Source organism: Ptychodera flava, chromosome 13 (assembly GCF_041260155.1).
Source record: "Ptychodera flava strain L36383 chromosome 13, AS_Pfla_20210202, whole genome shotgun sequence".
NCBI classification, from domain to species: domain Eukaryota; kingdom Metazoa; phylum Hemichordata; class Enteropneusta; family Ptychoderidae; genus Ptychodera; species Ptychodera flava.
The window spans coordinates 29,662,007-29,677,259 of record NC_091940.1 but is presented as its reverse complement, the minus strand read 5'-3'; the positions used below and the strand labels follow the sequence as shown (position 1 = coordinate 29,677,259).

At 36.5% G+C, this 15,253-nt stretch overlaps 2 protein-coding genes across 2 annotated transcripts in view; both read left to right on the top strand.

Annotated features, from left to right (window-relative positions):
* The window catches only part of LOC139148120 (reticulocyte-binding protein homolog 2a-like), a 581,355-nt gene that overhangs the window by 252,272 nt on the left and 313,830 nt on the right, over window positions 1–15,253 (top strand). The window lies entirely within an intron of this gene.
* LOC139148095 (E3 ubiquitin-protein ligase RNF166-like) lies at window positions 67–13,019 on the top strand. Its single transcript, XM_070719392.1, has 6 exons — window positions 67–510; window positions 7,973–8,144; window positions 8,877–8,983; window positions 10,120–10,234; window positions 11,210–11,317; window positions 12,380–13,019. The coding sequence occupies exons 1-6, from the start codon at window positions 386–388 to the stop codon at window positions 12,446–12,448; spliced, it is 696 nt and encodes a 231-aa protein (XP_070575493.1). The 5' UTR covers window positions 67–385; the 3' UTR covers window positions 12,449–13,019.

The window sequence follows — 15,253 nt, the reverse complement described above, 5'->3', positions numbered from 1 at the left end:
TATTTTATAGAAGAAACAAAGTTACTTCAATATTTTCTGACAAAACTTTCGAATCCTCGTATCACGTATAACATGCATGAAGTGTGCGGATTTGTTGTGTTCCAGGAAAAACATGTAAACGTGAAATCGCGATCGGCCGCCAAAGAGGGCTTATTTTTGTTCCCGTCTCCATCAGACATATGATCAATCGATTTTCGCAAAGAACTACTGAATACACATACGCATGGACAAAAGTTGAAAGTCGGTCAGCTGTCAGTTGTTGTCGGTCAACCCGGAAGTGAAAACCTTCTAACCAGAGTGGGCAGCAGCAATTCCGAGAATTGTACAGACTAGTAACAGAATTTCTCACGGAAGAAAGCAAACCCAGTCATCCCTGCTCTGTAAAATGGCGAGTGGCGGCAAAGGAGTTAAATTAGTGGCATCTCCAAGTCCTGCTGCAGAAGACTCGTTCATATGTTCGATATGTTTAGAGGTGTACCACAGACCGGTCACCGTTCAGTGTGGGCACACGTAAGTTGGACTATGTACCCATCAAGTTCAGAAATGGAGGTGTACCTCCTCCATGGTTCAAATATCCTGGCATATGTCTTTAATGATGCGCTGTTCGAACTTTCCTCGCGAAACAACCCATGAATATAAGGTCAATTGATGCAGACTTCCGTTTTCTTGGGGTTATGTATGATAATACATTTTTGTTTTCGTTTTATCATGGATGTAAAAAATACATCCATGGTTTTATGAAACGATGGAGCTCAAATATTAGATCCATCATCCAATCGAAATACAGTATATATACGAGCTACAAAGTGAAATAACGAATTTGACTTTAAAAGGAAGACAGATCACTCAGCTGATGAGAGAAGTATTTTCAAAGTACAAAGTTCATCTTGATACACCAATGTAATATTATTAATCATTATACATATTTCTGACAAGCCACAGTCACTGCTGCAAACCATCATCCATCCGCAAACCCGTGGAGTATATTCAGGATTTGTCTCTACACCAAGCACAAAACATACAAGCTCCTCAGCCTGCTTTGTATGTTCTCTGTATAGTCTCTGATTAAAATCAGATGCAGAGATGGCTACATTTCTATATACCTTTGCGTGTTCTTTGCTGTTCTTGTTTGTTGTTAGTCACCTCACTAAATCTGAATCACTGCCATAGAAGATAGCGTTCAAATCTTGCACTTTGCTGCAGCCAATCAGGTCGTGTTTTTAAATACAATGCTGCAATATAATAATCCATAACAAAACAAGTTGCAGTTGTAAACATATCTTCCTATTGGTCAGCTGTTCCAGTGGATGTACAAGATTTGAATGTGACCATCTATTAGAGTGAGTCAGATGTAGTGAGGGGACGATTGAGAACAAAGCGAAGGTAGAAACTTCACAATCTCAACGTCCGACTTTAATCAGATTTGTGTCTGCAATGACCAGATGACCCGGCCAGTAAGCTTGACTGTGAGTGTGAGTCCCACTTACAGTATGATATAAAGCACAGGCTCTAGAGTCAATGCAGGCGAACCGCTAGCCGCCACTGATACAATAAAAATCAAAAGGTGAGCAACAGCGGCAGCCATGCACGGAGACAGAGTAAATTTCAACAGACGGTTTCGCCCTCTTTTATCTCAAATACAACTTGCTTATTGGGGTCGATCGATGCTCCAGTTCATCAACTTCATGAAAAATCACACCAATATCCAAAATCTCTCTGTTAAGTCCATGAAAAAGCTGTGTTTTCGGAGCAGTGTCAGCCAGGAAACGCTATTATCATACATGACCCACATTGACTGGGGTCAATGGTCATGACCCACAAGGGGAAGCTTGTGATTGGATGACGGTTTTACGAACGTAATTTCAAAATATCGGTTAACTTTCACTTGTCCGCCCCACAAGCTTCGCTATGGCAGCGTATTCATACTGGTAAGTAAGATTTACAGTTTTCCTCATTAATGTTTTCACTTCTTATCTTACTTTGAATGAAATTTTCTATAACATTCCTGACTTGTTGCCATACCTAACAGGGGGTTTGCACCTAGTGCAAGTGGGAGTGGAAGCATAATAATATATTGTACAGGCTACTGCTATAGTATTTTGTTTTCGTTTGGATCATGTGTAGTACAATGTGAAACAAGCGAAATTCGTGCAAGCTATAAGAAACATTATTTTCTCTACGCGAGGACTACTTTAGTTCGTTGTACCCTCGAATTAAACTTGCCGATTCTCTTATTAGATAAAATTATTTACATGGTTTACAGAAATCTTTGTGACGGCGTCAGATATAATGTGGAATATATACTACATTTCGTTCGTATCAGGAACTCATAGCAAGAACTTCTTGTACTGTTGCAAATACGAAGTATTCTTAGGTCAAACAAAAAATATTGTGCTGTTCCTATAACCCGACCTACTCTATTTTTTATCTGCCGACCCTAATTTTTTTGGAGCTACGTAAACAAGGAACTAACTAAAAAGAAAACAAAGAAAAATCCGTAAAATCACACGTTCGATACTTGGCATTTGATTTTTGCTTGAAAGAGGGTGTCTTATGTTTTTTCCTTTATATACTATATGGTACATTGTGATCTGGAAATGTTATGGCCAGTGTTTGAGCGCCCTGAACCCCTGAAAAATGCATATTTAAAAATAAAAATATTTTGTAAAAAAAAAAAAAAATCCTGCCGACGTACCTACCTTATTTTTTGAAAACCATGTTATCTGAACAGAACAGCACAATTTATTTTCTTTTTTTGGCCTCAAAGATAATTGCCAATTTACAGTGATACTCTACGAGGTTGCTTGGTCAAAATTCGCGGAAATCATTAGAAAATCTATAAAAAAATACTATTAGTAATTATGACCACGTGTAAAAGTGTCATTCGACGTTACAAACTACTGCTCCACACGCACGCAACGTCTGGTTATCACATGACAACAGCGTGCGGAATTCACGCTAACCCGATGGCCGGAGACCCAGCAGTTTCCATGCCCGACGTACCAGTAACTCTTGAAATATGTCCTGCTGTTCCTAAAGACGGGCCAGTAGCTTTTCCTATTGTACAGAAGTTTACCAGAATGTTTTGCTAAGCTAAATACCTGACAAAATTATTCAAAGATACGGTACTGCATCAAAGCGAAAGACGTTACATGTGTTAGGGTGGAGATCTCGTCGTGATCATAAAAGAATAATAGTTTAGCGTATCGATCGAGTTGCATGTGTCGAGGTAATCTGGATTTCGATGACACTTCAACATTATATGATATCGGATATTTGCAGCTACTGGGCAACACAATATCGAAATTAGAATTGTTTGGTCAGATCATAGACCCTTGACTAAAACTAAGGTCAGATTTATAAGATGGTGAACCTCCATATATATTGGATATTTACCCACCTTTTAGACAAGTCTAGTATCGTATAATTAAAGTCGGACTATCGAAGTCGGGCTTGGCTAGACCGCGGGGCCAAATCTGTAGGTTTTGATCTCCCATATACATCGATTATTTACCCCGATTTGACAAGTATAGTATCGAAGTTGATGCCGCAATGATGAAGTCGGGCTTGGCAAGATCTGTGAGGTGGCAATGCAAATCTCCGACATATATATCGGACGTTTGTCCCGAAATCGCCGATAACATCGGTGATTTTAAATAGACCACACGTGCCCGAGACACGAGATGAGTCATTCTGGTGACGATATTGGGGTCCCAATCGCCGATAATATCGAGTAAACATCTTTGATTTCACAGTCATTCCAGAATTGCCTAGCTATAAAGAGTCCTAAAATCGCCGATATGTATCAGCTGGGTAAAATACAGGCAATTTCTCAAACCCGTCGTGCAGCGACAAGAGGCAAGTCATTCTTGTATTGTCTAGTATCGATTTTAGACCAGATATATAGATCGTTACGATGACGGATACATGTCGGACGTCAAACGTCGATACTAAAAGTAAATGTCCGATATTTAAACATTGTGCATAGTACTGTCTTCATTGACCTTGATGGCCATTTGCCTCAAGTTGGTCACTGTAAAGATTACGCTTACATTTTAAATTTGTGATTTGTCTTATAACGTGGGTTTGGACATTTCAGTATTATTTCTCTTTATCAGTTGCCCTAATTTTTTGTATTCCCTTCATTGACTTTAATGATGAGTCCCTCAAAGGGGAGAAGTTAGAATCGTTTTTTGAAGAGTCAAGTGTTGTATTGACTCCATTTGTGTGTGATCCGGCGTTTGTGTTGCCAAAACTTACCCATCCCTGATCGGAGTTCTGATGCTTAGCATTTCTGTGTTGGGACGTGTTTCAAGCCCACGCTTGTGCTCTTTTTCTCAATGTTAGAAATATTTGTTGTGAAAGGCTATTTTAGGAAATGAAAACGTTTATGTGTTAGTGCTTAACCTTTTACTGATTTTATGATTTTTCAACATTGAGATCAGTTGCCCCAACTTTCGGTTTTGATAGTCATCCTCATTTGAAGAATTAAAAAAGAATAAAAGAATTAAAAGGCATAAAAAAACAGTTTGATGTTAGGATTTTGAAGTGGTGTCTTTATTTATTTTTCAATCCATCATATTCTTGGCCCCTAGACTGAGCGCAGGTAAAAATCTCCACTATATTTGTATTTTGACCTGATGATCGGACCAGTTGATTTCCTTCAGGGCCAGTGATTTTTTAAAGTTACTGGCCCGCTGGCCAGTAGAGATTTTGCATGAGTTTCGCACACTGCATGACAAAGACGTTACGGATACTGATCGAACGTAATTACGTGTAACTAAATCTCTCGAGTGTAGCACCCCTGAACGGATGACGTATCCCTTAAAAGTACAACCAATCAGAACATTTCGTGATAGGTCAATGTGGGTCATGTATGATAACAGCGTTTCCTAGCTGACACTGCTCCGAAAACTCAGCTTTTTCATGGACTTAACAGAGAGATTTTGGATATTGGTGTGATTTTTCATGAAGTTGATGAACTGGAGCATCGATCGACCCCAATAAGCAAGTTGTATTTGAGATAAAAGAGGGCGAAACCGTCTGTTGAAATTTACTCGGGCTCCGTGCATGGCTGCCGCTGTTACTCACCTTGATTTTTATTGTATCAGTGGCGGCTAGCGGTTCGCCTGCATTGACTCTAGAGCCTGTGATATAAAGCGTCTTACTGATCCTGCAACTGTGGATATACTCTGGCAAAGTCAATTATTGCTGGTACTCAAAGGCTGCTGTTTGATAGATTGATATGCACACGCACACACTCACACTTTTTGTTTGCTGTCTATGTTGATTCACTAGTGGAATATTTCAAAATGGCACAGATGAAATAGATAGTCAAGCTATTAAGGTGGTTGGAAAGGCTAGAGCGTCAGTTATAAATTTCAACAAAACTATTAAAATATAAAAGTAGTCAACATTCTCTGTGGAATAAAAAAAACTAGACATTTGGGCACAAAGGCATTGCAGAGTTATAGCCTGTTAAAACTTCTGAAAAACTGACCAAATAAGAAGAAGTTGGGGAGTCCGTAGTGTATTAACTATGGTAGAGGTCCCCTAGCTTTTAATAAAATGTTTGAAAAGGGAAAGTCATTATTTGCTGTTTTTCAGGAAAGTTTGACAAGGCGGTGCTGGCATTCAGAGTGAGTGACTGCTATTGTAAATGCATTTTTAGCTACTATAGACTATAGTCTATAGAAGCTATTGGGATGGGTATCCGTCCGGCGTCCGTCGTCAGTCTGTATGTATGTATGTATGTATGTATGTATGTATGTATGTATGTATGTCCGTTTGTGAGGCGTCCGTCCACTCAAATATCTTGAGAACCGCAGTACTTACTGATTTGATATTTGTTGTGTAGATGAAAAATATGATTTTGAGAAACTATTTTTTTAATTTTTTGATATTGTTGAAAATAGGCAAATTAATGCCAAAAAAAGCGTTTTTGGTTAAAAATCTTCTCCTTCATAACCGCTGATCAGACAGCTTTGTTATTTGGTATACAGGTCCCTAGGGATAACCCAACTTAGATTTGTTCAAATTGTGATGAAATATGCAAATGTGTATTTTTAAGGAATTTTTTTGTCATTTTTGGTCAAAATTTGACTTACATTGTATGTAATTCTTGTACTGTATAAACCCTATCAATTCACCCATAAAAAAATAATTAATATGATTTTAAATAATTGAATTAACTAGGAAATCATCAAAGCCAAAATAATTTTAGTGTGGAATTATCAGAAAGTTCAACTTTTTTTGACAGTTCATAGTGAATTGAGGATTAAAACATGTAAAGGTAACTTTCCTGAATCCCAACTTTGATATATTCTGAACCACCATTTATGTTATCTAAAAGAAATTGCTCATAATAGCTTGTCATGATAGGGTGGTCAAATAAATAGAGATAGAAAAAGTTCTAATTTCCATTTATGGTTGACTTGGTAAGGATAAAATAAGATTACTTTTTGAGGAAAAAAATAGAGTGGTCAAAGTGATAGGGTTTTTATGGTAAAGCTGGGCTGTAAGAGTCCTCATGTGCTATTTATAGCAATTATGCAATCTTTGTAAACAGTGCAATGAAAGTGTAACATGATTCCTTATAATGCTTTTGATGACCTTGAACTTCTTAAGTTTCAAACATTTGTCTCTTCAGTGTGCTTTCTCTGAGTACGTACAGTCTCAACTTATTCAACAGAACTTACTTACAATGTTAATTTGAAAGTTAAAATGTGCTTGGTTAATAGGATGAAAATACTGATATTAAAAGATAACAGCTCAAGATTCTTTATAACCTGACAGATATGCTGTTTTTTTATGACGTAAATCTTGATTTAAGCAAGTCTTGTTTACTTTAATTAGAATGTAATTAACTCTTGTTTATTTGCTGTTATAGACTAATATAGTCTGATGAAATATGCAAATCTGTATTTTTTACGGAATTTTTTTCCATTTTTGGTCAGGCCATCCTGAAATGAGCTATCAAAGATATCCACCTTCTTCATCAATACATGTGTCACAAAAGGTTATTCTCTACATAACACAGCAGAGCTCTGTCAACTGTTGAGTCGCTTGTTTTTTCAAAACCGCTGGTCAGACAGCTTTAATATTTGGTTTACATGTCCCTAGGACGACCTTAGTGAGATAATTTCATACAGTCAGTAAATACTTAATTTTGTATCCATGTCTATAGTAGCTTCAGGGACTTTGGCCCTATGTTTAGATTCTTTGAGTGTCAAAGAGGTGTCAAAAGTGAGATTAACCAAAAAAACTGCTCTGTGACTTCAAAAGAGGGGTGCAAATATGGCTTGTTTTCAACATTTTTGACAGAATAACAGTTTTCCTACATAATTGTATACAAATTTAATCCAACTTTGAAATGAGATATGGACATGGAACTTTTACAGTCTATTGACAAGGTTACAGATAAGATTTGTACGGCACAATTTTCCTGTATTTGAAGTACTTTTTGAAAAATCACATTTTGAAATTTGAAAGAATTTTTAATAATTTTTTGATATATAACCCATGTAAAATCATAAAAACAAATTTTATTTACAAATCCTGCCGTACAAATCTTACAATAAATAGTGTCAACATATTTATAACTAATTTGGTAATATTAATACTATCCAATTATTATTAAATTCAATATGTAAAAAAATATGAAAAATTAAATTTTAATATTTACTGGTGTCATATTTCAAAATCATGGCTGCAAATGTACAATTTTTATATACTTTGGAGAAAATATTAACTAAGGGAATTATCCTGAAAATTTGAACTAAATATCTTGATTCTAACACTTGAAATTTGACATTAACTCTGAGAAAAGAATTGGTGCAAAAATAGCCTTTCAAGCTATTAAGACAATGTACTCATACTGTGAAAAATGTTTTAAATGCATTTAACACATTTCAGCTCACTATATCACCTGTTAAATAATTTAGCCTCCTTTGTATGTTGTCATCCCACACAGATTTTGTGCAGAGTGCCTAAATCCACATGTTGAGGACTGCAAGGAGTCCAAGGCCACCCCACATTGTCCAGTTTGCAGAAAACCATTTGACTCGGTATCAAAGGAGAGGAATCATGGGATTGATGAGCAGATGCGTGCAATGAGAACAGTCTGTAAAGCCTGTGGAATGAAGGTAACCTACACAGAGAAATTAATAATAATAGTTACTTCTTGAACGAGTTGTAAGATATTTTCCATCAGTTTCACATGTTTCTCTCATGTGAGATATCCCCCAAAATGGAAATGTTATGGGATGGATTGACTTATTTGCATAATACTCAGCATACACCTGGTTGCAAGTTGAGGTGTACAAATTGTCTTAGTGATAAGCCACAATCTCCTCAACACACAGTGTTGTTCTTTGATTGCCACTCGTATGTTGCCAAAGAGGTAATTTTAACAATCTCAACCCTTATCAATAGGTCAAGTTGGTTTAACCCACTGAAGTGTAACATCTCCCATGTGTTGCATTCTAATAAAGACTTTAACATTTGATCAGCCCCAGAAAACATAGATACCTGATACCATTGTAGATGTGATTTTTCACTGACTCATAGTAACCAGTTAAACTAACATACCAAAATAGGTGAAAATACATATAGGATTTGTCTTCGTACCATGTATTACTGACTTGGCAGATGGGGAAGTGACAAATCTGGCGGGATAAGCGCAGATGAAGGATTGTGCCAGTGAAATTGAGTGTTGTATGCAACAAGGAAAATGCTTTTCTTTTAGTTCTAGTGAAGTTCTTTTCGCTTCCTAAAACTTGGACTGACGGTCCCTTTCAAAGATGACATTCATGACAATAAACTTGAGCATTTTGTAATTTCGCTGCAATAACTCTTTACGTGCGTGTTTCTTCTAGGTCAGGTATTCTAAATTGAGAGCCCACAACAGTGAATGTTTGAAAGTCAAGGATCCTCCCATCCATAAATTTGCACCGGTCGCACCAACTTCACAAGTATATCCAGCGTAAGTGTGTGATCAACCATACATGCAGACTCTAGCTACTCCTGAGTATATGTATCGAGTGACTTCAATTTCAGTCTTTCAGTATCATTCTTCTCACTGATAACATCATCGTAATTTTGATACTGGTCACTGTTGCTTAAATTTTATTTGTGTGTGAAGTAAGCCAGTCTTTTTAGTCTCAAAGCAGGTATTGCGATCTACCCTTATATGTAGTCAGCTCAAAATATTCTCTATTTTTGGTTTGCATCAATTTAGACTAAAAGATGTTCATTATATCAGGCTGGGGGGTTGAACCACTGTGCTCTTCACTCACAAAAGTGACATCATAATATATTTGACAGATTCAGACAGGAAATATAAAAACTGAAGAATATCAATACCAGTACATACCACTATCAACTAGAAAATTTGCGCCAAATGATATATAGCTTGCAGTAGCTGCCGAAAATCATGAGCTTTTATGTCCTGTTGATATTGAGGCAGAATGCTCCTCAAGAACAGATATTTGAACGCTTAATCTTTTTTTGAAATTTTTGTACAATACTTTTCTGGTTTACCCTTTGTTTGAGCTCATTTGGCGGTACTTTGACCTTCTTCTTCTTGTGAAAATCAAAAATTTAATTTTTTGCCCCATTGCGTTACACATCAATGGTGGCCATTTTGAATTTTAAATATCGGTAAATAAATTGAATGTCATTTGTTTCTGAGGTTCCAAACTTTGCACAGTGACTCCTGATTTATATTCTTGCTTTTCAAGGAAAATGGTTAAAAGTTTCCTAAAGCAAACTTTGAGCGAACGTTTAAGTCTTTCAATTTTGAGGCACGAACTACCTTAACCCTTTCACCACCATGGTTTGTCCCAAATCCATTGTTTTCTATGGTAAAGTTGGACCTGTACACAGGGAACTGGGGGTGAAAGGGTTAAAGAGAGTCACAAAACAAACCACATTTTACATATTTCCTCTTCAAGATAAAGACTACTGTAACTTCTTGATTTGAGAGGAAGAGCATTAGCTAATCAGTTTTGAGTGAACCACATCATTTGCCATGTGTGATTTAAGTAGGAAAGTTTAGAATCACAGATTTCTTCACTGCTTATTAATCTTACACTTTATGTGCTGTTCATGACCCAACAGCGATCAACCAAATCGGTCAACTTTTCATTGTCCGTACTGTGACATGTTGAATCTGGATGCCTCAGGTCTCTTGAAGCACTGCAATGAGAAACACAAAGGCGCCCGTGAACCAGCAGTAAGTTTTCAGCAAGGTCATTTTTTTCAGTTTTTAAGTTGAGAATTCTACATAACTATAACTTAGCACCAGCATATCTGAAATTTATACTCATCTGATGTTTATATATAGTTTATGCTTTCATCTTTCAGTTAGTCAAATATCAACAGTGCGCCCTCTAAGCCAATCTGATGAACCACCACACAAATAAGTTGTCTGTGGTGCAAAGCAAATTTTATTTCACGTATACAGGTATTGAGCTGATGCATGGAAATTTCCATAATGCCTCAAATTGACACGAAGTACCCATGTTTGTCAAAGGACACACTATAGCATCAGTCAGACCCATATTTGAAAAACTTCCCCAAAGAAGTCAATTATCACCTGACACATTCGAACTGTGTCATCCACTGTCTGATTATCAGGACACAACAATTGCATTAGCAGAGGTTACACTGGAATTCGCGTACATTTTTTCAGAAACTCAAATTTTTACAATACTTTCAATGGTCTGTAGGTGATTTGCACTCATGTTAGATTAAATGAAGTCTGTTTCTATCATCTTGTCTTCATACAATTTGTATTTTCTGCCGTAGTGTGAAAACAAGGTGCAGCAACCATTTTGAATACCAAATAGCAATATCTTTGAGGTACTTTTGTTTCTTTCATCCAAAATTTTGAATGGTGACCCCAAACTTATAGTCTTAGTTATGAAGGAGAATGGTTTAATGTCTCCTTGGGAAAAATTTGAGCAAACTTTTCAAATTTTTTTGAGGCTAGTGTTACCTTAATGAAAACCGACAGACAGACAGTGCTGTTGTGATGGTGTTGTTGAGGTCTACAAAAACTTTGCCGTGGTCATATTCATGTGCGAGACAAAGCTTTTGTTTGATTCATCCAAATTTTCCAGGTGCATATGTGCAGGCAGGATTGTGCATTGGAATTGATCACCAGTTCTGATAATGGTAATCTTCGCTTTGTTTGTATCTTTTCAAGGTCTGTCCAATATGTGCATCCATGCCGTGGGGAAATCCCAACCAACAGAGTGGAAATTTTATACAGCATTTGAATATTAGACATCGCTTTGAGTATGAAACTTATGTGGTAAGTACTGAAAATAAACTCTCGAAGAAAATCAAGGCTCTCTCCCTTGTTTGATCATAGACCGTAGGATCTATGGTCTGATTTGAGAGTTCTTTTGGCTAATATAAGTCAGGTGTCAGTAGTTCTATGACTGTTATTTTGAAATTGCACAATGTCACACATTATAATAGACATACAAAGTTCGAAATCATGTTTCTTGCAGATGGAACAATGATTATGCTGCTTACTTTTTGCATGAATGGTAATTAGAGTTCTAATGCAGCGTGACAGGTGGGCCTTTGTGAAGCCCAACTTGAACTCTAGGATGGTTTGATTTTGACTACTCCCTTGTTACAGAGAAGCGCTCTTCAAGTTTCTCTGTACATGTTATGCATATTCTAACATCACAGTCCACATTTCATATAAATCTGTTTCCTCTGCGTGTAAAACACAACACTCCAAAAAATCAAATTACCCTGAAATACTGTATTGTCACCTCTTAATTTAGACACTCATTACATTCAAATCACTAATGACATTTTCCTCATGTATAGTGACAGAAATGATGTTCAAATGAAGCTACAGTTTCAGTCGTCAGACTTGTCAATGATATTTAGTGTATGTCATACAAAACATGCTGTAAATGTCTGCATGGTGCTGTATCCATGTGCAGTCCGGTTAAATGTACTGTTTTTCTGTGCAAGTGCTAATGATGATATTTTCAATGTTCTTGTTTTCAATGTCAGCTACTGTTTCTTGTTCTACTTCCCGAAATACAGTATTTTGAGATACCAAGAATTCAGCTCGTCAACCAGCCTGCACATGTGTAGACTGCATTGTTCTGTTAACAAGTGAATTTTAAGTCTAGACTTTGAATTCAAATGTAAACAGGGCATTGTACGCGCCCGCATTGAGATGCTGTGTTGACAAGCTAAATAATAGGTATTTCCTCGTACTTCTGGGGAGAACAACAAGAACTTACTGTTGACATGCGACACAAAAATCGTGAAAGGTTACAGACATGGTTCTGTATGTCTAACACACGCCACAGATAACTCGTATGACTTTCCTTCGTTTTATCAGGACTACGAGGCTGATGATGATGCCATGTTACAAGCTGCTATCAAAGCCTCTCTAAAAGACAGTATGTAGTCGTAGGAAGCCACTGGTCTCCATATACAAGAAGGGTGATCTGCAATTTAAAACATCGTCATAAGGAGAATCGATCTCTTTTGAAATTTATACCAAACACCATCTGTCATACTCCTAAGCTTTACTATGTACATCATACATGATGTGTACCTCAACTTTCACAAGCTTTGAAATCAAACTCAGACTGTCATGATGTTGATGATTTTTTTAAAAAAAGGAACGAAGTTGTACATGGATAGTAAACCTTAACTTCCCCATGTTTTTGGACGCATAGCATATTACATAAACAGAAAAACTTCTCACACATTGATCCAATGTTCAGTTGGCAGCTCTAACAAAAAATTGTCGAAATGGGATTTATTTTGAATCCAAAAAAGTTATAAACTGTTTTCAGCACAGTACTCTGAGTGTATAACACTTTAATATACAGACTTTGTAATTATTTTTCCTGACAAGAAGTGACCGGTTATGTATACACTGTGTAAAATATACATGAAAGAGATTTTATTAAGTTGTAAGCCTTTTGCATCAGAAATGGTGCTCTAGATAGTAAAGAAGTTTGACAATCACTTATATTTAGTTCACTTTTCTTTTCATTAATTTTAGCCCAATCAGTTGGTATGTAGAGCACAACTTTTGCAATCACGCTTCATGGTTTGACAACCAGATTTGCAGTGTCATGTGTAGGGTATATGATTAATGGTCGACACCAACAACACACTTTTGAGTGGATATGTCTGTAATGTGAACGCATTATTGACTTTTTATTCTTGTCTGGCAGTCATAGAAGTTGCATTACCGCAAAGGAAGTATTTCAAAATTTTATACATGGATATACCTTCCCCAAAATAGAACGCTGTCTTACACTCGTGGCCACTTTACTGTTGATTGAGCCTACGGTACTTGATACAGTCAGAAATTCTGCTTGTACAAAGACAATCAGACTCTGTACGTGACTCGCTGTGTAGATAGTTTAATATAAGGAACTGGTAAAGAATGGATTAGTGCAGTTTGATGTCACTGGATAAGTCATCTCAAAAATGCAAATTACAAACGGAGCAGAAGAGTAAAAGAAAGATCCCATTGGGTCAGACAGCGCTTGCTGATATGATAGCCTTAAAGTTGTTTCTATAGAGTGTTTCTATAGAGAGGATAAGGGGTATTGAGGTAGAATGTGCCTCGGGGACAGATATCCGGACTCCTAAACTTAACAACTCTTTTCTGATCTACCACTTGTGAGGGCTCATTTTAAAGCCCTTGGAGTAAGAAGAAATTCTATTGTCTTATTTTTTCGAAATTAGGAAATTTTATTTTCCCCATAGAGTTAACACAATGTTGGCAGCCATTTTGAATTTCAATTTTTTTTTCAAAAAATTCTTTCACTTTTGAAGCGCGTACTACCATAAGCAATTTTAAGCTTGTCAAGACACAGTAACTAGAAAATTTTATGGAGATGAAATGTAAATACTTCAACATGGTGTCTATAAAGAGATATTTATACAGTGTTGTTTCAACAACTGTTAATTATAGGTGCACAGGATGTAAGATGTATCCGTCTGATAGTTCACATTTTTATTGGAGAATTTCCACAAAACTCATGAAAAATTTCTTTTGTTGTGCAGTGAGGCGTGGATATGAATAAATGTCAAGGAATTATTTTTAAAAATGGACATACTACTCTGGCAAAATGTATGGTTGCTGCAGATTCATATCCCCGCAACTCGCCTTGAAGATGTTTTTTGTGTGGGGCCCACCTCCCCCACACAAAAAATCGAAACTACAGCAAAATGTATGGAAAATCTTTTGTTTCTGCCTCGCAGAAGACAAGTTATGTACATTTCAAATGCCTTCAGGAAGGAAATAGACATGAAAATTTATCTTGCCATTGCACTGCAGTTAGTCCGTGGGCTAGAGGGGGTCTACATGCACCCCCCCCCCACAGGATAACAAACCTGTATTTTTCAGAACCCTTGGGATCCCTAGAATACGAAATGGAATTTTAACAGAAAAAATATAGGGACGCAATAGCTGTTATGGTCATGTTTTGAAGGGTACCGCAAAATCACGATTTTCCAAGCCAAATGCATTTTCGTCAAATCTGTCTTCTTGTAAGTCATGTGCTGAGCTCATTTTTTAACATAACCTCACTTGTTTGGTATCATTAGGAAGGGAATTTATTCCTCTTTAAGATGACATATTGCACTATGCAATATCTTCCACAGTTTTTGTCAAATATAACCAAAACTTACCCCTTACCCCAAAATTTAACATTGCAAATTACAGTAAAACTCAAACTCTACCAATTTTTTAGCTAGGCATAATAAAAAATGCAATGCTTTGTCTGAAATCTGTTTTATTTGATACAGGGACATGTCAGAAATATGAAATAGACTTTTAACAGAAAAAATTGTGGGACTCTACAGCTGCAACAGTCATATTTTGAAGGGTACCGCAAATTAACAGTGTTGCAGAATTTCATGCATTTTTGTTAAAACTGTCTTCCTATAAGTTATCTGCTGAGCTTGTTTTTGAATATAACCTGGCTTGTTAGGTATCATTAGAAAGATAATTTACTAATCTTTAGAATGACATATTGTAACATGTAATATCTTGTATAGTTTTCATGATATATAACCAAAACTTACCCCATACCCCAAAGTTTACATTGAAAATTTCAGTCATAGCTAAAACCAAATTCTACCATTTTTTTACCTAGACATATAAAATCTGGCCGTTTTTGCTATTAAATCTATTTTATTTGGTACAGGGACATGTCAGAAATATGAAATAGACTTTTAACAGAAA